General features: G+C 41.5%; 1 protein-coding gene across 2 annotated transcripts; it reads left to right on the top strand.

Moving 5' to 3' along the window:
* The first annotated feature begins 201 nt into the window (after nucleotides 1–201).
* LOC110294896 (PRAME family member 8-like) lies at nucleotides 202–2,849 on the top strand. Of its 2 annotated transcripts, XM_085836208.1 has the most exons (3): nucleotides 202–488; nucleotides 930–1,520; nucleotides 2,282–2,849. In XM_085836208.1, exons 1-3 carry the CDS (start codon nucleotides 202–204, stop codon nucleotides 2,847–2,849), a joined length of 1,446 nt encoding a protein of 481 aa, XP_085692334.1. The 2 variants fall into 2 exon arrangements, with proteins under 2 accessions (XP_085692334.1, XP_085692335.1); XM_085836209.1 differs by lacking the exon at nucleotides 930–1,520.
* Nucleotides 2,850–26,096: the final 23,247 nt, after the last annotated feature.

Genomic DNA, 26,096 nt, shown 5'->3' with positions numbered 1-26,096 from the left:
AAAGACCCCGGTTTTGGGAGTCTGTCTTTCCACCACCAGTTTAGGTTGAAGAGGTAAATTGATTTCTCTGTCACTGTCAGAGTAGTAACTCTGAAGCTTAGTGGTTGATTTAATGGTGAGGAAGTTTTACACACTTTGTCTTGAAAGTATATTTTTTTCTGATTCCTTCCCAAGGAGCCTTCTGACTGGAGACTGAAGAGGATGAGTGTTCAGACTCTGTCCACACTCCAGAAGCTGGCATTGCAGGCTCTGCTGAGAGATGAGGCTTTGGCCTTGTCCTCTCTGGAGGAAGTGCCTTCTCTGCTCTTCCCAACACTGTTCAAAGACGCCTTCGCTGGCAGACTTAAGAAGCTCATTAAGGCAATGGTGGCAGCCTGGACTTTTCCCTGTCTCCCTGTGGGGGCTTTGATGAAGTCACCTAACCTGGAGACCTTGCAGGCTGTGCTGGACGGAATAGATATGCGACTGACAAGAGAATCTCACCCCAGGTGAGTAATAATCAAGTTGTCTATAAGGGAGCATTTGGGTACACAGTAGAGATTGTGGGGTCAGAGAGAATGGCTTCTAATGGGATCATCAGGCAGTGGTGCAGGAACCTTAAAGCTATTGTCTTCCTGGACTAAGGACAGTTATCAGTGGATTGCAACTTACTATAAGTAACCTCTAGAATGAGCCTATCCCTGGTTTTCCCACAACCACTATTACTGGGACTAAGGAGAAATAAAGAGTAACTTAGTGGAAGGAAAGTGGTCAGGTCTACACATGCAGCTCAAGGAAAGATTCTGTAGCATGTTTGTGTGCACATTGTACTCTGTTTAAAGAAATTATACCTTACCAAGATGGGAGAGACTTGAGTTTAGAGTCAGGTAATCAAAGCTGACTGACGGTAGTCATGCCTGCTGACATTTGACATGTTTCACTCCCGGCAGGGGAAAACTTCAGGTTCTGAACCTGAGGAATGTGCACCATGCCTTCTGGGACATATGGGTTGGTGCAGAGGATGGTAGCTGTTCTTCAGAGCCCTTGGATGAGAAGCCTACGGTAGTGAAGGTCCTTCCAAGATATGCACGGAGGAGGCAGCTGAAGGTGGTGGCTGACCTGTGCCTCAGGCCCCGCCGGGATGAGACACAAGCATACTTCTTGAAATGGGCCCAGCAGAGAAAGGACTGCCTACATTTGTGCTGTATAAACATGAAGATCTGGGCTATGCCCGTCAACTTTGTCCTAGAGATTTTGAATGTCTTTCATCCAGAGCACATCGAGGAATTGGAACTGAACACTGAGTGGAATGTGTTCAATCTGGCCCGTTTTGCTCCCTGCTTCGGGCAGATGAGAAATCTTCGCAAACTTCTCCTGGCACCCCTCTATAAGAACGTCTTCAAGATTGCCAATAGGACAGGAGACAGAGAAGACAAGTGTGTCAAGGAGTTCATTTCTATCTTCTCCAAATTCAATTGTCTCCACCATCTCTCCATGTGTGGTGTCCACTTTCTCACAGACCACATGAATCAGGTCTTCAGGTAAGCAAGGAGGTAGAGCTGGATTACCTAGCAGAGCATTTTTTCTTGTCCATTTTAACGATTATTCATGTACCATGCCTGGCAGTCACCTGGAATAAATTTTAGGGACCCTTTAGAATATGGATGTTATGTGTAGTGATTCAAAGTCTCAAATAATAACTCCTGAAGCAGAACACTGAAGGGAGGTAAGGAGTAGCTCAGATCAGGTCAGAAGGGACGGTAATTCTTCTTGGAATCACGGCCAACAGGGAGGTGAGGATGTATTTAGGAGATGGGGGAGATCATCAAAGTGAGGAGGTGAGCTCTGTGCTAAGATCTATGGGAACAGCCTACTATATTCCCCTGTTTTCCCATGAGTAAAGGGTTTTGAGCCCCAGTACTGTGCAGTACAAGGGACATGACAGATTGTATGGAACTGTAAGGGATAGCAAGAGTGACAGTTCAGATGCTGGGATTAAATGCCGCTTTGAATGAGCCCACATGTAATATCCCTAGATCCTGTCAGGACTCTCTTGCTATGGAAATTCCTCTATGTGTCTTACAGGCTAAACTGGTTTTCTGCTTGAGACTGAAGTCCGCTGATTTTGTGTGGGTTTGACTTGACTAAGCTGATTTCAAAAGGAAGCATCTCAGATAATATCTATGGTCATTTGGTCATACTGAGCTTGGTCACCTGGTCACTTCTAGGACTGTGTAAACCCCACGCCATGCTCTCCCTTACCATTTTCCTGAACTAACCATCTGGTCTCATTTATCCCTAGGTGCCTGATGACATCCTTGGAGTCCCTCTCCATCACTCACTACCAAATTTCACAGTCAGACTTGGATTCCTTCTCTTGCTGCCAGAGTCTCTTTCAGCTAAAACATCTGGAGATGAAAGGTGTGGTCTTACAGGTTTTGGATGTGATGCCTCTGAGAGGTCTCTTAGAGAAAGTAATGAACACTCTTGAGACTCTGAATTTGCAGGGATGTAGGATGAAGGACTCCCAGCTCAATGCACTCCTACCTTCCCTCATACAATGCTCTCAGCTCACCAAGATCAACTTGTACAACAATGACTTCTCCATGCCCATCCTGAAGGACCTTTTACAGCACACAGCCAGCTGGAGCAAGATGAATGTGGAACAATACCCTGCCCCTCTGGAGTGCTATAATGAGTTGGGCCATGTCTCTGTAGAAAGATTCGCCCAGCTCTGTCAGGATCTCATGGATACACTGACAGCAATAAGGCAGCCCAAGAGCCTCTCTTTTGCTACACGTAAATGCCACAAATGTGGCGAGCGCTGTGTCTATGGCCAGGGAGTCAGACTTTGTTTTTGCTGGAGGTGAACATGGGTACAGAACTTCTGCATGTGAATAAATGACAGGTTTGGGACACATCTCTGATGTGGGTTGCTCAGAGACTGTGACTTCAGGCAGTGTACAGATGCTTGGAAAGAAAAGGATGAATAATAACTGGGATCTTGGAGGCTGAGCTTGACCTGGGGAACAGACAGATGGACTGTGTGGCCGGGTGCCTTGTGCAGTGATAAAGACAACTTGGGTGGCTTGAGTGGACTCTGCCAGGACAGATTAACTAGATCCTTTATCATGGACTTGTAAACTTTTTGTTCTTCACTGTAACATTAAGTGAATACATAGAATATGGGTACTTTAGATGTTATTCTTGTTGTCTGAGTAGAATAAAGTATCTAATTTTAAGCATTCTGTAGCAACTGCCCTCTGTTGAGAGTCAAAATGAACACATGGATGCCAGACATATCATGATTCAAAATCTTGGGTAGGTGGATAAAGTTATCAACTAAGGTGGTTCACATATGGATATCTTGATTGGCCAGTGGTAAAGAAGAAGTCATAAATACAATCGCCATGTCTCTCACACTCCTTTTTTCTTTCTTTCACTCACCCCTTCTCCCTGTCTGCCTGTCAACTTCACAAGCCTTGTTGCTTGGAACCTGTGAACCTGTTGGAAGTTTGCTCACAGAAAATTCCTTTCATGCTTTTCAGGAAAACAAAGAAATCAACAAACAAAAGCTCAGGTGCCCAAAAGGGCAATGAATCATGTTTTAATAGTACATGTTGCTTTAAAAAAGGGCAAAATTTGTTTTCAGAACTATCATCAGGTGCCTCCAGCTGCAACTCAGGCTTCAGGTGTTAATCTCATTTCTTCACACATCTGTTGATACCGGCATTTACATGCACAATATGTACAACAAATCTCATATACACAAAATTGAGAACGTCTTAGACCAAAATCATACCATTTCAAAAAACTTCAGAAAAAGGAAGTGATTGAATAAATGACATTGGTCAGTAGCAGTTACCTGAGTTTTGTGTGTCTCCAATGGTATTCCCCCTCCAGCAGAGTGTGAAGAGACTGAAGTTTCAGGTGTTTTCATTGAGCTTAATTGGGGAGTAGTAGCCCAGTTTGTTCTGGGCTATGTTTTGAGGCCTGCACCTTGGATGTTTGAAAGAATACTAGGACTTCATACTAGAACAATATCTATCTTTCTGTCTATTTGCCTGTCAGTCCTTTTCAAGACAGTGATTGGGACGCTTAGTATTGTTCAACAGTTCTACATACTGGGTTTCTGTCTAAAGAATCTACAATACACACATATGTTCACACGCACACACACATACCAAACAAATGAAAACAAGAAAGTATTGAGAATGAAAATTTAAAGGTAATTCCAAATATTCTCTGTATGTGAAATAAACTCTTTATTGTATACCTCCAAATACTTTACCTATAGCAATTCTTCACATCCTTAGTTTACCCATGGTGGAAAGAGAAAGACCAGTAACTAGGCTTGAGCTATGGTGGTAATTAGTCACTGAGCTGAGCCATCAAGTTTGAAAATTTCAAATGTTTTCACACTATGTAAGATGGAGTCCCAAGACATCATACATGCCAAGCAAGCATCGAACCACTGAGGTACATCTCAGGTTGACTCTGATCAACTCATTCAGTTGTTCATTTCTGATTTACTTCCAGAGGGTCTTACTTCATAGCCTATCCTGGCTGATAATTCTATCTACTTTAGAGGATGTGCAGTCCCTTAGAGATTTTTTTTTTAATCTGGTGGCCACTTATTCTTCAGATCAGGTTTTGTCAAATTTACAAATCTCCTCTCTCATTCCTCATACCAGTAAACATCATTTTAAACCAATGTCACAAATGTCTTTATATGAGGAAAGAAAATTATTCAGTGTCACCTTAGGCCACATGCTAGTCTTAGAGACAGCAGGAAAGAAATCTGGAACCATAGATGTGAGCATCAGCAACAGAATACAAGAGATGGAAGAGAGAATCTCAGGTGCAGAAGATACCATAGAGAACATCGGCACAACAATCAAAGAAAATGCAAAATGCAAAAAGATCCTAACTCAAAACATTCAGGAAATCCAGGACACAATGAGAAGACCAAACCTACGGGAGTAGAATGTGATGGTATGTATATGCTTGACCTCGGAAGTGGCACTATTAGGAGGTATGGCCTTGTTGGAATAGGTGTGTCACTGTAGGTGTGGGCTTAAGACCTTCATCCTAGCTGCCTGGAAGTCAGTATTCTGCTAGCAGCCTTCAGATGAAGATGTAGAACTCTCTGCTCTGCCTGCATCATGCCTGCCTAGATGCTGCCCTGTTCCCACCTTGATGATAACAGACTGAACCTCTGAACCTGTAAGCCAACCCAATTAAATGTCCTTTTAAAAAAAAAATTACAAATAGTCCCAGGGCTATCTGCAACACTTCCCCCTTTCTGTCCAATTAAAAGACTCTTTTATCTCAGATATAAATTGAACTCTACTATTACCATAAAGTACAAGATAGACATCACCCAGTTCATCATCTTTTGTCAATTAAATAGAACCTCTGTCATCTATCCTATCTTAAAAGACTTATAATTCTACACCTGACGCATGTGTTGGGTCTAGATTGTATGCCAACTGAAAACCATCCTCTCAAATCTATATCATCTTTCTCAATGCTAATTAGCTTGGGTTGGCTATGAGACTACCAGTCTTCAACCCTGTCAGAAATCCAAGAACAACCTGAAAATACAAGAAGCTAAAAAAAAAAAAAAAAAAAAAAAAACTTCCAAAACTTAGCCAATTTATAGAGACTGCCAGCCACGTGGACAGCCCCTTATACTTCAAAAGGTTGGAGCATCGGTCTTTAGCCTTCTGGCAAAGGGTCATCTGACAGACTTTTGTAATGCAGAATTTTGAAGGGCTGATTACCCTGTCTTGGCAGAGATTATCAATCGACTATGCCAAATGGTGTTTTCTTTTTCTGGACAGTACTTTGTAGATGAAATGAAGCAATTATTGCCTGGTGGCTCTCTTGCCAAATCTTGATAACTCCATTGATGGTCAATTTCTTCTTTGTATCCAAGAAAGAAAATGTTGTCAGGAGCAGACTTATCTCAACAACAAGTTAATAAATAACATTAAATGTCACATTCTGTGGATTTCTGATGTTTTTGAGAACCAACTATCTATGTAAAGTAATCTGATTACTGTTCTCTGTTAACTACTCTCAGCCAGTTCTAATTAAAATAACTGAAAACACCCTAACAATAAACTCAGAACCATGAATTTCCTATTTGGCTCTTAACTCACAAGCTTAATCATCTCAAATCAGTTTATAATAACAGTAATAGAAGGACTGGGTCTAAGCCTTGTAGTCTTAATTGTGTTATATAGGCACAATGCCTATGTGAGAATAACAATATTAATCCCAATTTTATATCAATAAAAATTTGTATCAATGAAAATGTTAAATTTGAATAAAATAATTTCTGTACCAATGTAAGATATAGCTATGTAATATTTCATTTAAGAGCACATTTGCTAACCTATCCCTATTTGTCTTCCTATAAATAATTTCTATTATATTACTATATCTTCCCTTTCTTTCCCATTTCCTGGTTTACCTAAGAAGGAATGATAGAGAAGAGGAAAAGAAAAGATAGAAATCCTTGAGTTTAAGCTCTCTAGTTACCTTTACATTTATTTGTAAAGTATTCCTTAAATGACAACATATCTATAATTCATAAAATAATCAGAACCATCCATAAGGAACTAGGACAATGCTTCTTTTTTGTTTGCTTCCAGATGAATTGTAGTGAAGAACTCCCTTCTGGGGGCCCAAAGGAAAATAGGAAAGCTGGCTTTGTCAAAGAAGAGCTAGTTGGCATTATTTGCCTTCCTGTCACTGTGTGCTGAGAAAGTTCATTGCTTAGCTGACATCTTGACTATGATAGTCTGAAAGGCTGGATAGGCAAGCTAGCTGTTCAGGAAGAGTTCTGGGAGCAAATCTTTTTTTTTTTTTTAACGTATTTTCCTCAATTACATTTCCAATGCTATCCCAAAAGTCCCCCATACCCTCCCCCCACTTCCCTACCCACCCATTCCCATTTTTGGCCCTGGCGTTCCCCTGTACTGGGGCATATAAAGTTTGTGTGTCCAATGGGCCTCTCTTTCCAGTGATGGCCGACTAGGCCATCTTTTGATACATATGCAGCTATAGTCAAGAGCTCCGGGGTACTGGTCAGTTCAGAATGTTGTTCCACCTATAGGGTTGCAGATCCCTTTCAGGGCTCCCAATGGAGGAGCTAGAGAAAGTATCCAAGGAGCAAATCTTTGAAAGAAGCAGCTTCGATGTAGTTGAGGTAGAGTTAAGCGCTAAGCTGGAATGGATGACCCTAGAATCTCTGCATCCTGAAGGTGTGAATCTCTTCAGGGCTGTCTTTCTCTTCTTTCATCCTGCAGTATATAAAACCTAAAAGCAACATATATTTCTGTAAAGACACTCACATAGAGCATGCAGAGTGCACAGATTGGTCAATGAAGATCAATAAATATAAATGACTGCCTTTCTTCATGTTAGTTTGATCACATAATCAAACTGCAATATAACTTTGTATACTTGGTATGTAATAATAAGTTATGAGAAATTTTAATCCAATAAAAAAACACCACATATACATCACCTATTTTGTTGATTAGTCTCCCTTTTCTTCTCTGTCACTGGGGTCTTCAGGAGGTCTCCTTCTGTCACATCTGATTTTTATTAACTTGGAAGGAATCCACAGCTTTTCTTTTCCTGTGGAAATAGGCATAGCCTCTCCCCGAGTGTAACACATTTCCTATTTTCCATTCTGATGTCAGAATATCCTTAATATAAACAGGCTGATTTAGGTCAATAGTTCTTTCCACAACCCAATGTCTTTCAGCAGCTGTGGTGTTTTCCTCGTTGACATTTTTAAAATTAAGGTTAATAAAGCACTATATAATCTATCCTTAGGGGTTTTTGTTGATCCCTTTGCCTATTAAGCATCTCCTTTAGAGTTTGGTTAGATCTCTCCACAGTCACTTGTCCTGTAGGATTGTGTGGTATGCCTGCAACATGTTTTATAATATTCAAAAACCTGCTTCATCTTACTGGAGATATACCCCAGACCATTGTCCATTTTAATTTGTGTGGGTATCCCATAATGGTCATAACTTCTAAATTTTCAGCCTCTGCTGTTTCTTGTTTGTGGACAGCTTGGACAGTCTGTAATGGCCTTTGATAACATTCTCTAATTTAAAAGTTTTAATGGCTAGACACTGAAACTGACGGGATATTAATTTGAGTTTTCCACTGCTATAATAGAACTATTCCCCATTAGTTAATGGCTGTATCAGCCACATATGGCCTCAATTTTCCTACCTGACCTTCTGGTCCTATGCATTTAAGCCATCTGGTACTTTGCTTTATTTGGGATAAGATCCCAACTCCTTGAAATTGGATGTCAGCTTCTTGAAGTGGACAACTTATAGGCCAAGATCTTGGAGAGAAAATGGTGACATCTGCTCCAGCGTCAACCATTCCTTCTATCTCAATATTGTTTACTAGCATTCTTAGTTTTGGCCTTTAATACTCTATGGAAGTTTGCCAAAAAATATTCATTTTTGGCTCCCTTCTTCTCAGAAATCTGTTTTTAAGGCACTGATGTTCAATTGTCCTGAGGAAGAGAACTCTCCCTGCCTGACACAGGGGCCTGTGAGGTCCCCCTGGGAGATTTTGGCAAGATGTTACCCCATTTGTCTGTTGTTGCTCTACATTCCCTAGTCAAATGTTGGCCTTTGCCACACCTTTGACATATTCCAGAAGGAATAGGCCCTCTTTTGGTATTTGGGTTTTCCTGCAGTCATTTCTGAGATGACCCGGCTCACAACAATTTTAAAAATTTGAAATCTTGGGTGATTTCTAAGTGTCCAGAGGCAGCTTTTCCTATTATAGTCATATCAGGTGAGCAAGATCCAACATCAGCTGTATATCTAATTCACTCATCTATTGATGCTTATCTTGCCCTCAGTGGTCTGATTACTTCCTTGCATTCAGGATTTGCATTTTCCTTTTCTTTTTTTTAAATTTTAATAATTTATAAACTTTTTACATTTCAAATTCTATCCCCAAAGCCCCCTATTCACTCCCCCCACCCTGCTCCCCAACCCAACCAATCCTGCTTCCTGACCCTGGCATTCCCCTGTACTGGGGCATATGATCTTCACAATACCAATAGGTCTCTCTTCCCATTGATGGCCAACTAGGCCATCCTCTGCTACATATGCAGCTAGAGATATGAGTTCTACTGGTTAGTTAATATTGTTGTTCCTCCTATAGTGTTGCAGACCCCTTTAGCTCCTTGGCTACTTTCTCTAGCTCCTTCATTAGGGGCCCTGTGTTCCATCCAATAGATGACTGTGAGCATCCACTTCTGTATTTGCCAGGCACTGGCATAGCATCACAAGAGAGAGATATATCAGGGTACTGTCAGCAAAATCATGCTGGCATATGAAATAGTGTCTGGGTTTGGTGGTTGTATGTGGGATGGATCCCCAGGTGAGGCAGTCTCTGGATGGTCTTTCCTTCCATCTCAGCTCCAATGCATCTGGAGGATATCATCCTGAGTGAGGTAACCCAATCACAAAAGAACACACATGATATGCACTCACTGATAAGTGGATATTAGCCCAGAAACTTAGAATACCCAAGATACAATTTGCAAAACACATGAAACTCAAGAAGAAGGAAGACCAAAGTGTGGTTACTTCGCTCCTTCTTAGAATGGGAAACAAAATACCCATGGAATGCCGGGCAGTGGTGGCACACGCCTTTAATCCCAGCACTTGGTCTACAGAGTGAGCTCCAGGACAGCCAGGGCTATACAGAGAAACCCTGTCTCAGAAAACAAAAACAAAAACAAAAAAAAAATACCCATGGAAGGTGTCTTAGTCAGGGTTTCTATTCCTGGACAAAACATCGTGACCAAGAAGCAAGTTGGGGAGGAAAGGGTTTATTCAGCTTACACTTCCATACTGCTGTTCATCACCAAAGGAAGTCAGGACTGGAACTCAAGCAGGTCAGGAAGCAGGAGCTGATGCAGAAACCATGGATCGATGTTCCTTACTGGCTTTCTTGTCCTGGCTTGCTCAGCCTGCTCTCTTATAGAACCAAGACTACCAGCCCAGAGATGGCACCACCCACAAGGGGACCTCCCCCCTTGATAACTAATTGAGAAAATGCCTTTACAGCTGGATCTCGTGGAGACATTTCCCCAACTGAAGCTCCTTTCTCTGTGATAACTACAGCCTGTGTCAAGTTGACACAAAACTAGCCAGTACAGAAGGAGTTACAGGATTTGTATTTTCAGAGGCTAAAGACTAATCATTGCCTTTATTACTGCTGAATCTGATATACCCCTTTCCACAGCTGAGGTTACCCTTTGAAAAAAGGCAGGGAAGGTTTCTTGTGGACCTTGTGTGACTTGAATAAATGATTCAAGTCTTTTCCCTGATTCTGCAACTTTGTCCCAGGCCTTTAAGGCTGATAATCAATACAATGCCAGTGTTTCTTCATCATATGCAGTCTGCAACTCTACCTCAGAAAAGAGAACATCACCAACCAGTTGGTCTGTGGAAATCTCTCTACACTTGGCTCTATTTTGTTGTGCTATCTCCCTCACCTCATCTCTCCTCTATGAGAACCATTGTTAATTTGCAGCAGGTTCTAGCATTGTTTTTGCCCTATCCTTCCAGTCTTGGGGGATTATTCTATTTTTAATATCCCAAGAAGTCAGGATTTGTTGTACAAATGGCAATTGCATTCCAAAATCAGTGACACTTTCCGTAAGTTTTCTCAGATCTAACACATCCACAGGTTGCCATTCAAATTCCTGATAACCCTGTGGATAATAATCTTCTGGAGGTATTTGGTGTATATCAACTGAATAGACTAAAGTTTATTTCTAATAACCTTTGTTTGGCTTTCTCAAATTTTACCTTCTGTTTCTACCTGAACATTTTCCTTAATTGAAATTTTAAATTCCTCCCTTCAGGTCTGTGTCCACACTGATATCTCTCCTTCTGTTGCTGTTCCTGTTCCTTGAGCTCCCGTATTCTCTGTTCAAGGTTCTGCCTCCATATTTTCTTTAAATAGCAATTCTGATAGTCTGCTGCCCATTTTATTTTATTTTATTTTATTTTATTTTATTTTATTTTATTTTTGTTGTTGGGATTTTTTGGTTTGGTTTGGTTTGGTTTGGTTTTTTTGGGTTTTTTGTTTGTTTGTTTGTTTGTTTGTTTTTTGATATGGGGTTTCTCTGTGTAGCCCTGGCTGTCCTGGAATTCACCCTGAAGACCAGGCTGGCCTTGAACTCAGAGATCCACATGCCTCTGCCTCCCAAGTGCTGGGATTAAAGGGTGCACCACCACTGCTTGGCCTTGTTTGTTTGTTTGTTTGTTTGTTTGTTTGTTTGTTTGTTTGTTTTTCCTAGACATGGTTTCTCTGTGTAGCCCTGGCTGTCCTGGAACTCACTCTGTAGACCAGTCTGGCCTCAAACTCAGAAATCTGCCTGCCTCTGCCTCCTAAATGCTGGGATTAAAGATGCGCACCACCACTGCCCAGCTCCACTTTAATTTTTATTAGGTATTTTCTTTATATTTCAAATGTTATTCCCTTTCCTGGTTTCCCCTCCAAAAACCCCCTTAACCCCTCCCCCCTTCCACTACTCACCAATCCACCCACTCTCACTTCTTAGCCCTGGAATTCCCCTATACTGCAGCATATAACCTTCACAGGACCAAAGGTCTCTCTTCCCATTGATAACCAACAAGGCCATCCTCTGTTACATATGCAGCTGGAACCAAGAGTCCCATCATGTGTACTCTTTGGTTGGTGGTTTAGTCTCTGGGAGCTCTGAGGGTACTGGTTAGTTCATCTTGTTGTTCCTCCTATGGGGCTGCAAACCCCTTCAGCTCCTCGGGTCCTTTCTCTAGCTCCTTCACTGGGGACCCTCTGCTCCTGTACAGAAGTGAGCATCCACTTCTGTATTAGTGAGGCACTGGCAGAGCCTCTCAGGAGACAGCTATATCAGGCATCTGTCAGCAAGCACTTGTTGGCATCCACAATAGTGTCTGGGTTTGGTGATTGTATATGGGATAGATCCCCAAGTGGAGCAGTCCAGGTCATTCCTTCAGTCTCTGCTCCACACTTTGTCTCTGTAACTCCTTCCATGGGTATTTTGTTCCACCCTTCTAAGAAGGATTGAAGTATCCACACTTCGGTATTCCTTCTTTAGTTTCATGTGGTTTGTGAATTGTACCTTGGGTGTTCCGAGTTTCTGGGTTAATATCCACTTATCAGTGAGTGCATATCACAGCACAGTGTGTTCTTTTTTGATTGGGTTACCTCACTCAGGATGATATCCTCCAGATCCATCCATTTGCCTAAGAATTTCATAAATTCATTCTTTTTAATAGCTGAGTAGTAATCCATTGTGTAAATGTACCACATTTTCTGTATCCATTCCTCTGTTGGGGGACATCTGGGTTTTTTCCAGCTTCTGGCTATTATAAATAAGACTGCTATGAACATAGTGGACCATGTGTCCCTATTACATGTTGAAGTATCTTTTGAGAATATGCCCAGGAGTGGTGTTGCTGGGTCCTCAGGCAGTACTATGTCCAATTTTCTGAGGAACTGCCAAACTGATTACCAGCTTGCAATCCCACCAGCAATGGAAGAGTGTTCCTCTTTCTCCACAACCTCGCCAGCATCTACTGTCACCTGAGTTTTTGATCTTAACCATTCTGACTGGTGTGAGGTGGAATCTCAGGTTTGTTTTGATTTGCATTTCCCTGATGACTAAGGATGTTGAACATTTCTGTAGGTACTTCTCAGACATTTTAATAGGGTTATTTGGTTCTCTGGAGTCTAACTTCTTGAGGGTGTGTGTGTGTGTGTTTGTGTGTGTGTGTGTGTGTGTGTGTGTGTGTGTGTGTGTTAGATATTAGCCCTCTATCCAATGTAGGATTGGTAAAGATCTTTTCCCCATCTGTTGGTTGCCTTTTTGTCCTATTGACAGTATCGTTTGCCTTACAGAAGCTTTGCAATTCTATGAGGTTCCATTTGTCAATTCTTGATCTTAGAGCATAAGCTATTTATGTTCTGTTCAGTAAATTCCTCCCTGTGTCCATGTTTGGGAGTGGGGGAGACAGGGAGGGAGGCAAAGGAAGTGAACACAGAAAGGCTCTCTCAGGTGTATATACCCCTATTAGTTCACTGTGTCTGCCCAAAAAACTACCTTGCAGGCAGTTGTGTTCCATGGTCACCTGTTCCTCCCTACAGCTCCAGGGTGAAGTGCTGCCCCTGGCCATAGCTCTCTGCCTGCCATTCTCTGTAGGCCCCTCAGACTCAATCAGCTTCCAATCCACACTGTTGCAGCCTATATCACTGCCCAAGCCTTATTCAGGGGTTGGGGGTCAGTGAAATTTTATCTCAGGTTAGTTGAGTTCAAATCAATACATTGGGCACCATTTTGTTTCAGTAATTCTCCAACCCAAATATGCCCCAGCAATGAAAACACAACTCAATTAATATGAATACAGGCTGTGTGCCTAGATTGGGCAGATCTCCCACTACACTACCATCTTCCCCTACTATGAGACCCCTAATAAGTTGTGGTTTCTCCAGGCCACATGCTTCTGCTCTGCTTTCCTTCCACCAGCTCTTCTGTTGTCCTCTCTCTCCCAACCTTTCAGCTCCACCTTCCCTACCTCTGCCCAATCACTGGCTCTAGCCTTTATTTAACCAATTATGGTGGGAAGAAGGTTTATAGGAAATCACCTGAGTGCTGACTTATTCCTTGTTCGAAGCCCCTCCCAGGAGAATGGAATTAGCATCAAATTACAAATAGCCCCAGGGATATCCGCAACACAAGGCCTCTATCATCTTTATAGGGTTGAGTTTAAGGTCATTTTCTTGTGCTTCAGTTATGTTAGGATATCTACGTATATAGTAGGATAGTTGGGCTCTAAGAGGATCGATATTACAGTGACATGATTGTGTTCTACACTGGCATTTAGCCATCCTGTTGTCCTTGGATGTTCCTGGTGTAGCAGGTCTTTGAGAAGGCAAGACTAAGCTGGATGTTTCTGGTACAGCAGGACTCCCATGGGCTTGGGCTGAACAATGATAATCAGGGGACAGTACATGTCTCAGGCCTACTGCCCATAACTCAGGTGATCTGGCAGGCAGGGAGGCTCCTGGGGGACTAATCTAACCCTGATGTTCCTGGTGCAACCAACCTGGTGAAGGTAGGTGGAGTGGTGGTCAGACAATGGAACTCAGGACAAGAAGTAGCTAGGAGGAGCAGCTGTGTATACCCTAGAGAACTCAGAGGGCAGGATATTGGTTGGGTAAAGGGTTCTAAGTGGATGTTCCTGATGCAACTTACCTGGTGAAGGCTGGCAAAGCAGCAGCCAGACAGTCCTGGAAACTTACCTCATATCCTAGATAACTGGTAGAATCTACTCTGTATTTTTCAGAAGCAATTTTTAATCCTCATCAAGGGCAAATTTCTCTTTATTTCATCAAACAATTTTTTCTAAGGTATCGCCGTCTGAATCATCCAGTAACATATCACCCATAGAGTGCTAAGTTTTAGATTGAGGAAACTGTTTATGAATTATTTATAATGGCTGTTATTACAAAATATTGACGCTTAACTATTTAACATTCCTGTGTTAAGGCTTTCAAATGATATCTCTTTATTGAATAACCATTATTATAAGTACTAAGAAATAAAACCTTTCCCTATCATGCTCATGCAAAAGATTGTTTAAAAAAAAAACACTATTTTAAAACAATTACTATCAAAGTCCATGGTTTAGGTAATAAAGAAGGTATTGAGACTCCAGGTTATAAAGAGCCCATTGGTTGAATCATCTTATGTGTTTCTTTAATCTGCCAACATTCACCATTTTCCTGATTTCTTTTTTTATAACAAACACAGGGGGAAATCCTGGGCTGGTAGATTCTTCATAGTGTTGAGCTTTTGGCTGCCCCTGTACCAGATGTTCTAGTACCTGTAATTTTTCTGATGGCAAAGGCCATTGTTTTACCCACACATGTTTGCCAGCTAATCATTTTAAGGATAGGACATTTGGTACTATTGAAAGACCAACAACTGGCATGCCCTTCTTAAAAACAACCTGGACAGTTTGTAAGGGAGAGAAATCACCAAGTTGAATATCCTCCTCAGCCAGCATCCCAAAAGGAAGTTCTCCTTCTCCATGCTGTCTCAAAAACCCCTCAGAGTGAATATCCCTCCTTATTAATTCATGTGCATCTCTATCCTCATGCCTTTCTCTTGTTCTCTGGGTTTTTTCCCTAGGTTCACTCCCTGTCAACTGATCACTTCACAATAAATAGAAAGCTCTTTGATTGCAGGTCTGTGCAAGGAATGAGCCACCCCACAACTAGAAATAGATTTCCAGTAAACTCCACAATCTTAAGGTTTACAGTGTGATCAAATATCCTGCAACACCACCCCACAGTGATAGTGGTAGTTGTTGTGACTTGTGTGGACAAAATCCCACCCCCGCAGCATCTTGGATATTGACTTCCATCATTTGATCCAACTGACCATGAGATGTGTGGCCTCTTCGAACTCTGTAAACCCAGCACACATACTCTCCAACACCATTTGCCAGAACTAACCCCTTGGTCTCTGCCTAGGAACCTGATTACTCCCATTGAGGCCTTCTTCATCACTTCCATCTACATTTATATACTATACCTGGACAACTAAAATGTCTGAACATGATTTCTGTCTGATTCCCTTTATGTCTTAAGCTTCTGAAAATGTCTATACAGAATGTGGCAGATATTCTACAGACACTGGATTTTCTGGGGTGTGAGAGGACAGAGCAGTGTCACCTCAGATCAATGTCCTTGTACCTACCTTCAGACAGTGCTCCCAACTCACTAAGGTCAATTTCTATGATGAGAAAATCTCCATGCATGTCCTGAGTGAAGTTATGCACCACATAGAGAACCTGAGAGAGATATGATTATGGAGCTGTACTCTGTCCCCCTAGAGTGTTATGATCACAGAGAATATGTCTTAGAGAGATTTACACAAATTTGTTCTGAGCTCATGGAAACAATCAGGGTCATGAGGCAACCTAAAAGGGTCTTCTTTGCTAAACTAGCCTGTGGAATATGTAATGGATGGTTGTATGTATGACAAGGAGAACATACTTTGCTTCTGTTTGCAGAAAATTGGAAAATGTCCTTTACCTTATGACCTTTAGTCATATTCTCATTATGTGTCTGTTCAGGGACTTGTGTACAGAATTGTTCACTGGTTTAAGTGTAAAAAATTGTTAGGCTGATGCGAGCAATAGAGACACACCCTCCTATGGGGGAGGTTTTAGGAATTACAAACTATTGAAATCCAGAATGCGCAGGTCATGAGGGGTATCCATCAAACATGGCCAAAGAAAAGTAGCACAGAGCAAAAAGAATGGGCCTGAAGCTTCAGAATTCACTCTGCTTTGTGTCTTTCTTTTTTAAATTACCAAGTAACCTATTAGTCTTGTACTCTGTTATAAAATTTTCTTTCCATCATTTAATTATGTGAGTGGGCATGCATAGTAGTGTAAGTGCCAGAAGCATAGGAGGCTAGAGGCATCGGATCTTCAGGACTGGAGTTAGACAATCAAGAGCTGTCTGGCACGTGGTGAGAAACAAAACTTGTCTCCCCTGAAGGAGAAGCAAGTGTTCTTCAGTGCTGAGCCCCCACCACCTGCTGGTCTTGAAGTCTTGCTTCACTCACTAATTGTGCCTCTGCTTCCTAATTGCTGAGATTACCAACGTGACCCACCATATCCACCCTGCATGCCTCATGGCTGTGGTACCACATTCTTCTGGGCAACTAAATGCTGGGTAGCTAATGGTATATAAAGATCTCCAACACAAAGCAGAAGTCCTTCATGTATTCTAAATCAGTGGATCAAATAATTGTATTTAACACTTTGATTATAATCTATATTTATTATGACTCTTTAATGGTCAAGTAATTATACCCCGTTCTATGGACCCAATACAGTGATAACAAAATATTTTGTTTATACTTTTAGTTCTTTGCTGTTTATTAAAATATTACTGATAAATGGGGTTTTTGTCATTATTATTTGTCTAACATCTTGTGATAGGCCTGACAATGCTTTCATTTGAAAGAATGTGGATTTGGGGCCTTTGGATTTGGAATGCAGTGGAATGCTTTAAATGTGGCTTAATGGGTCATCCTAGTAGGAATATGGAAGACTTAGTTGCTGGGAGTAATTTTAACTGTGTTGACCTGACCCAAGAGATTTCAAAGGAGACGAATTTCAGAATGTAGCAGAAAGACTGTTTTTGTGGTATTTTGGTGAAGAATGTGGCTTTTTGCCCTTGACTGAAAAGTCTGCCTAAGACAAAGGTAAAGAGCCTCAGTTTAATTGCATTGACAAGGAAAGTTTCAAAAAAGCCCAGCAGAGACTTTGTTTTCCGGTTAAGTCTTATGAAGAGAAGTTTGAACAAGCATAGCAAGCTTAGAAAGGAAAAATATAAAATACATGGTTTGAGTATTAAAGGGATACCAGGAAATGAAATGGAGCAAAATCCTGTATTCTAGGAGATAACAGATTAAGGGAGTAGGACCTTGGGGCAAGATCCTACCCTGCTAAATTTAGAGTCAGGCATGGTGGTGCACACCTTTAATCCCAGGAGACAGGCATGCTGATCTCTGCATTCAAGGTCAATCTACAGAGCAAGAACCAGGATATCCAAGCTTAGGCAGTGAAGGATTTGGAAAACATAAAGCCAATGATAATGTAATAGTACAAGGGGATCATGTTCTAGTTCCTGTAAGCAGCAGAACTTGGCAGCTTCAGCCATGTAGCTCTGGCTCTAAAGTTAAGAATGGAAGGAACTACTGGGACAATTGATGCTGGTTAGCTGGAGCTAAGAAATTAGCAATGATTACGAAGAGACCAGCATCACTGAGTTGAAATCTGGGAATTGTTTTCCAGGAGCACAAAGAAGCTTTGTTCCAGAGATAACCAAGGTTGTACTTCATGCGGTGGCTGGACTTGGTAATGTGTAAGAGTCACCCAGGTGGTACTGGTTTTGAAGGCATGAGGGTGTCATGAAGAACAGCTGAGGCTTGGCACTGTGAGAAGTCATGGAAGGGCATTGGAGAAGGTGTAGCCTCAGCTGTAGTTGATGGCCCAGGACTGAAGGGGTCATGCAAAGGATTTGAGGCTTGGCACCATGAAGAGAGCCTATGAGAGGCTATTGATGAAGCCTAGTTGGAGTGGAACACCTTATGTATCAGAGATGTCAGTACCATGGGATGATCACCAAGAACAGCAGCCGTAGTGGACTGGATCAACCTGAGCTTAGAGTGCTACAGAGGGCAGAGCTGGAGAAGTGATGCCAGCCCTCAGGAGGAGCCCAAAAGATCAAGTGGAATCCCAGACACTGAAACAAGAAGCTGTAACATTGAAATTACCTTGGAGACTCAAAGATGTTAAAGATGCCAGAGCCATGGGATACATGCTAAGGAAAGCTGCTAACAGGGAGTGGAACCAGCCCAGGAGAAAGTAGTTTGTTGCAGTCAACAAAGATGAAAAAGGAGTGGAGATCTGAAGACCACTTTGACATCAGCCATGGAGATGCAGAGTTTGGAGTTTGCCCAGCTGGTTTCCTGTCTTTCTTTGGGGATTACAGTTAAGTGATTGGATGAATCTCAGAAGAGGCCTTGAACTTTGAACTTTTACTATTGTTGAGACTACTATAGACTATGAGGATTTTAAAAGTTGGACTAAATGCATTTTGCATTATGCTATGTTTAAGTATGGCCCTCATAGACTCATGTGTTTGAACAAGTCTATGGGGGCCAGGGAGTGGAATGTGATGGTTTGTATATTCTTGCACCAGGGAGTGGCACCATTTGGAGGGGTGGCCTTGTTGGAATAGGTGTGATCTGGTTGGAGTAGGTGTGTCACTGTGAGTGTGGGCTTAATACTCTCACCCTAGGTGTCTGGAAGTCAGTCTTCCACTAGCAGCCTTTGGATGAAGATGTAGAACTCTCAGCTCTGCTTGTACCATGCCTGTCTGGATGCTGCCATGCTCCCACCTTGATGATAATGGACTGAACCTCTGAACCTGTAAGCCAGCCCCAATGAAATGTTGTTTTTATAAGACTTGCCTTGGTCATGGTGTCTGTTCACAGCAGTAAAACCCTAACTAAGACACATCTCTAAAACAATTGAAAGCTCTTAGGCTGGTGAGATGGCTCAGTGGGTAAGAGCACCCGACTGCTCTTCCAAAGGTCCAGAGTTCAAATCCAGCAACCACATTGTGGCTCACAACCATCCGTAACGAGATCTGGCGCCCTCTTCTGGAGTGTCTGAAGACAGCTACAGTGTACTTACATATAATAAATAAATAAATCTTTAAAAAAAAAAAAAGAAAGAAAGAAAGAAAGCTCTTACTCTGGAGAGAATTAGAAACATAAACAGAAGTGATTTTCCAGAAAACAGAATTTGAGATTATTTGATAGTCAGCTATTTTCAATATATTTGCACAATGACAAGGCATCTTCTGCCTCCATTGCTTTACAGTTCACCTACAGTAGTCCTCACAGACCAACATTCTCTCAGGAAGGAGAACAGGTACTACATCCATTCAATAAGCATCTCCTGCTTTTCTGAGCTATTCATCTATAGAAGAGAGAGGACTCTGTAAGAAGGTTCTTCAGGCCAGGCTGCCACATTGGACTCCCAATGTAAGGGAATGGACTGACTTACAGCAGGGACAGTGTTAATTATGCACAAACAGACCACATCCTCCTGAATCTCTGGTTCATTTTCACTACATCCAGATTTGGGTGATGGCCTGAACAGAGCATGGGGACTCTGGATCACTAGCTTACAGATGATGTGGCCAGATCTCCCTTCCATACACATTTCCTTATTTTTGAGTCAGTCTGATGCAGGCTAACCTTGCCTGCAGCCAGCTATGTAGCTGAGGCTAGCCTGAATCCTTATCCCTGATGCTATCATCCCCAAAATCCTGAGACTAGAGGTATGGACCACAACATCCAGCAGTGAAACAAGTTTCTGTGGTACTACATTCTTTTGTTCTCCGTTAAGGAGAAATTGCAGAGTAAAAAAGCACCTTTTGTACTGGAAGCTACTGATTGAAATGGGAGGTATGATTTCAAAGGTCATTCAAGTCCTGGTTGAGACTGGGCTTGATACATTGCTCTGATTCCTACACGTGGAAGAGGCAGGAGGATTGGAAGTACACAGCTAATCTTAGTACATAGGCAGCACACACATACAACAGTCTGTCTCAACAGCAACAAAGCCCCAAAGGAGCCAGTATAGAGACTGACAATGTCATGAGAAGGCAGCAGCAGGAGACTGTTCCCTACTAGGCATTGCTGGAGCATAGAAGACCCCAAAAGCTCACAGTAACACACTTCCTCCAGTAAGAGCACACCTACTCCAATAGGTCACACCTCATAATAGTGCCACTCCCTGTGGGCCATCCATTCAAACATGAGTTTATAGTGGTCATTCCTATTCAAACCACCACATCCCCTATACAAGAAAATTCTACAAAACCAAACCATAAATGAAAGAGCCAAAATAAAAACAAAATGAACAAAAAAGCAAAGAGCATCCTGGCTGCCAGGATCTCGGCACTGACCATTGTGTGGTGCAAAGTGAGATTCTCCAGTTAAGGCTGAGAGTTGCTTTTCTCTTTAGATATATCAACAAAGAGGCAGACAGTTTGGTGCCATGTAAATCTAGCTTTTAAAAAAAATTGTCTTATGCTTTGCTACATTAAAATCATTACTTTTGGCAGTTGCTCCTATACCTTTTTTTGTACAAATAGGTAGTAATCCAAAATATTCAATAGGGTTATGATTATACATGTTCAATATGTTTTCCCACAAAACTTTCATGAACAATTTCCATGTCAGTAAATACAATTCAATACTTCTTAAAACAGGATGGCAAAACATCACATAATTAAAAATTATTTCCCATGTAATGAAATCTTTGCTGCTCAGTTTTAGCTCTTGTGACCATTTCAATGAAATGAGTTGTATCCTGATATAATTTTGTAAGTAGTTTTATTGATATGATATGCAGCAGAGCAAGAAAATCCTATCAAATAAAGAACCTCGGGTCCAGAGGGCAAGAAACTTATCTGAGGCCAGATTCAAACCATAACTCTTGCCAACAGTCATAAAATGTCCATGATCCCCTGTCAGCTGCTGTTCTACTAGTTCTGTTAACAAGGAAGAAGGACTCTTTATTGTTAGTATGATGGATACATTGTTTCAGAATGTTTCCACCAAAGCAGTAATTATTATATAATTTCATTCTGTCACTCTTCATAAATATGGCTCTTAAATGTCAGGGACATTTTCTTGGCAGAATGAACACTTTAAATATGTTTTCAGAATAGAATTGAGCTCCTGAGACTTTAGGATCTTTGTTTCTTCCTCCTTTTCATTTTTAATTCATCCCTCCATACTCTTCAATGACATCATTTGAGTGATCTACCAGTCTAGCTTGTGACATAGGAATGTAACAACACTGAACAACAGTGAAGTGGGGAAATTGATATCGTGTTATAGAAACAAGACTGAATGCATAAAAGGGCTACCAGAAATGAGTGTCAGGTCCATTTGGAGAGTCACATAGCATGTGTTATTAAATTAGACTTGATAGATGTATAGATGTTCAACTAGTGAGAAAGGCTATATAGTCAAAGAACTTTGTGTAGAAGGGCTCAGTGTTCTGAAAATGATTGATGTAGTCAGAAGACTTTACCCTGAGATTGACAGAAGCTGCAATGGGAAGTGAGGACCATGTCACAGAAGGCCTACCTTCTGTCACACGTGAAGTTCCTATGACTCTTAAGTCACTGTAATCTAGGTGAGTGATGAGGGCCTCCATCTTGGTATTGAGCCATGATTTATGTGAGAGATGCAAAGATTAGAATGATGCCAGTTGAACCTTATCCAGGGTCCTCGGTCTGTTGAGCATCAAACTAATTGGGGGACAACTGACGAACAAGAGATGGGGATTTGGTAGTTAGCCAATTTCTTCTCTGACTCAAGATTTTCTGCGATTAAAATTTAAGTTACCCAGGAGCTATCCAAGATTTTTAAGTGCCCCGCTAATGATTGTGGGTTTAGGTTTCCATATAGGATAGTATGAGAGCAATCAAAACTTAAAAACCATTTAGGGGTGGGGAACCTCAAGGTTGGGATCAGACATGGAAGGACTGGGAAATAAGTGTGATCAGGGTACATGCTGTGAAATTCTCAGTCAATAAAAATATGTTGAAAAAACTTACAAACCACAAATCTAAAAAGATTAAAATAAAATTCAGGGGGCTGAAAAGATGAGTCTGTGGTTAGGGGTGCTTACTGTTCTTGCAGAGGGTATAAGCTCCATTCCCAGCACCAGGGCATCTCACAATCACCTGTAATTCTATCTCTGAAGAACTGAAAAGCACCTGTTCCCAATCTTTTAGACACACAGAGAGAGAGAGAGAGACAGAGACAGAGAGAGAGAGACAGAGAGACAGAGACAGAGAGAGAGAGAGAGAGAGAGAGAGAGAGAGAGAGAATATTAGTAAAATAAAATGAAAGTTTGAATCCTGGTCATTCTTGATGAAAAAGACCAGAAAGATTTTGTTTGTAATTTGTGTTCAGTGCAAAGGCTCCCATATTAAATAATGATTTCTTTTTTTTTTTTTCTGGTTTTTCGAGACAGGGTTTCTCTGTGTAGCCCTGACTGTCCTGGAACTCACTTTGTAGACCGGGCTGGCCTCGAACTAAGAAATCCACCTGCCTCTGCCTCCCAAGTGCTGGGATTAAAGGCGTGCGCCACCACGCCCGGCTTAAATAATGATTTCTGTTGATTGCGACAATATAGGAATTGAGATATGTTTATGTTTCAAAGGCTAATGGTATAGAGGTATATCTCCTAAGGTATTTCTGTACCTTCTTTTCATGTAACTTTATCATAAAGTAGTAGACTATGGATATGTGCACATCTCTGGCTAGTCTACATAGTTCCTGTTCCCATTGCTGTGATAAAATACCCTGAGAAAACAACTTAAGGGAGAAAAGGTTTACTTGGATTCACATTTGAGGCTTCAGTCAATCATCATGGAGACATCACAGCAGGAACTTGAGGCAGCCAGTCACCTTCCATTCACAGTCAGGAAACAGACAGTAATAAATACATGGTGCTCAGTTCACGACCCTTTCTGCACAGTTCAGGATCCCAGCCTAATGGGAGAATGGGATGGGGCTAACCCAGCATGGGTGGGCCTTCTCATCTCAGTTAACCTAGGCAAAATCATCTCCCTTAGGCATTCCCAGAGGTTTATCCCAGATGATTCTAGGTCACACCAAGTTGAAAACTGAGATTAGTCATGACACAAATTTCAAAGGAATTCCAAGTGAATGATTCTAATTGGGGAAGGGGGCAGGAAATGGACCCACTGACCAAGTAAATATGTAAATGAAGATAAATGTTATGTGAGAATATTTCCCAACTCATAAAATTGTCAGCAAAATGTACTTGGAAATGTTTTAAGTAGAAGGATAGCTGGTAACTCATTAGAATTGACTAGAATTGTCAGTCCAAGGACCACATGAAGCTTTAACTGCCACTATCAAGGTCTGAAGCAAGCAATATCAAGACATAAGATGTTGGAAATTTTGATTTTCAGTCCCAGATTTAGTTTCACTCAAAGTCCTATACACAAGCATTTGATTAATGTTCTAGGCTTCTGTCTACATGGACACGGAAACGTTGAATACATTTCTAGGGGATTCTAGGTTTTATGGCAGAAGGAATTCTACACATGGGACCCCAGATGGAACACATTAAAGAGGTCTTCTTACCCAACTAATCCTACATAAAAACAACACAGACTTAGGAGCTCAAATCGATAACCATTGGAGCTGAAGAGATGGCTCAGGATTAAACCACTGGCTGCTCTTCCAGAGAACCTGGGTTTGATTTCCAGCACCTATATAGCAACTCACAACTATCTATTATTCCAGGTCCAAGGGATGTGATACCTTTTTTTTTTTTGACATCCACTGGCACCAGGCATATACTTGATACATAGACATACATGCTGGCAAAACACCAACATACAACATACAAAATAAAATAATTTTGAAAACTGTTGGTTATCCAATACCAAGTTGTCAACCCTGGAACAGGTATTAAAACATACACACAAGTAATGTCCCCAAAAGGCCATATGTTAAATGATTGGATGCTAACCCAATATGCTACTGAGCTATTATGAAATCTTTAAGGAGGAAGGGTTATCCAGAGGAGGTTAAGTCATTAAGGGTATACATTTGAAGAGAGGATTGTGACTTCAGCCCCTATGGTCTCTTTGGTTGCTGGCAACCATGAAATATGCAGCTCTTCCTGCCATATGGACTCACCATGGTATAGTGGACCATCAGAGGCCCCTAACTACCTTCCCCATTTATAATCTCAAGCATCATCTTCCCCGCAACCTTGTCTACAACATAGGTGTAGGGAATTCTGGACATGGCCTCAGAATGGCCTCATTTGCACAGCCATAAGGAGGTAGTTTGTGTTTAGATCTGTCTTCTGCTGTCCAGAGCCACAATGACCTGCACCACAAAAAGAATGCTATGGTTACTGTGAATGGGGAAACAGCAAGCAAGGGTGAGGAAAAGAGAGTGATATTTCTTGTAAAGGATTTTCTGAAGTACCATGCAACTAGGAAATGAAGAAAAGTCAAAAGAAGAAAAGGTGCTGAGATAAAAATAATGTGAGGGCCAGACAATATGCAGAGAGTGAGATACCTTGTAATACTCAGCCCTCAAAGAGATGTCTTTATCAAATCCCTCCCATCAGGGTACAGGGTCTCCTGCTGAAGAGGAGGCAAACAGAGTGTAAGTACCAGACAGGATGGTAAACACCAAGAAAAAGGAGAGCATCTAAAGAAAACAGGGCTGGTGCACTTAAGAATTCAGAGACTGGACTGGGGAGATGGCTCAGTGGTTAAAAGCACTGATTGCTCTTCTAGAGGTCCTGAGTTCAATTCCCTGCAGTCACATGGTGGCTCACAACCATCTGCAATGGGGTCTAATGCCCTCTTCTGATGTGTCTGAAGAGACCAATGATGAATACACTTAAAAAATAATAATTCAGAGACTGAGGTAGCATACACATGGCCTATGTTGGTCTATATGAGATGAAATCCTAGAGCTACGAAGAGAAGTGGACACAAGCCTCTATCCCTAACCAAGAAACTATCTCCGATTGATAATCCCTCACAGAAGAAAATTTAGTTTCCTTTAAGAAAGTCCCCCTGGAGAAACAAACAAGTCTAAAGGGTGGTCCTCATGCCCAGCAGTAGATACCAACACAAAAAGAACTCCATAGCATCTTTGGTTCTTGTCTAATAATATCCTGTCAGGGCCTTCCCCCCCCCTTTTTTTTAAACTTTATCCTTTTTTAACTTTATTTTTCTTCTCTCTCTCTCTCTCTCTCTCTCACACACACACACACACGCACACGCACACGCGCACACACACACACACACACACACACACACACACAAAACAAGTCCTTTGAGTATATATTATAGTTTTCAGGTTTGTGTTTTCATGGGATTCCTGAATATGAGAACAGGAAGTTCTCCTCTTCTGGATCTGTTTCTTGTACCTTTTCTCCAGCTCTTTTTCTTCTACTTGTCTTGTCATATTCAGATGTGTTTGTTTCTTTTTCATCTTCTCTTATTTTACTTTATTATTATCCCTCTGTTTGTTTTCTGCTGAGTGACAGAAAGGGGGTGGATCTGAATGGGAGTGGCAGGTAGAAGAAGCTGGGAGAAGTAAAGTGGGGGACCATAAAAGGGAAATTGTTGTGAAGTTCAGGCAGGCTGAACAATCTTGAAGACATGTGAGGTTATTGTAGCTCCTTTTCCAGTTTCAGGAGTACCCTCAGTACAGATCTCCCCATCTTGATCTCTAGTTGAGATGCATGCATTCCCATACATGTAATTCTATGTCTTCAAACGACTTCAAGTGGTCAAAGCTCAATTTTCGTTGATTTCATTGCTAATGAATTTCCATCTGTTGAAGGGAGAAGCTT

Source organism: Mus caroli, unplaced genomic scaffold, assembly GCF_978045245.1.
Source record: "Mus caroli unplaced genomic scaffold, Mus_caroli_1 scaffold_4, whole genome shotgun sequence".
NCBI classification, from domain to species: domain Eukaryota; kingdom Metazoa; phylum Chordata; class Mammalia; order Rodentia; family Muridae; genus Mus; species Mus caroli.
Note: the sequence above shows the minus strand (reverse complement) of the source record. Positions and strands in the feature narration are given on the sequence as shown.

What these genes read in the sequence shown, in the direction of transcription:
- LOC110294896 (XM_085836208.1), top strand. Translation starts at nt 202, where the DNA reads ATGAGTGTTCAGACTCTGTCCACACTCCAGAAGCTGGCATTGCAGGCT. An exon ending in ACAAGAGAATCTCACCCCAG is followed by an intron (nt 489 to 929) that starts GTGAGTAATAAT and finishes CACTCCCGGCAG; the next exon opens with GGGAAAACTTCAGGTTCTGA. An exon ending in CACATGAATCAGGTCTTCAG is followed by an intron (nt 1,521 to 2,281) that starts GTAAGCAAGGAG and finishes ATTTATCCCTAG; the next exon opens with GTGCCTGATGACATCCTTGG.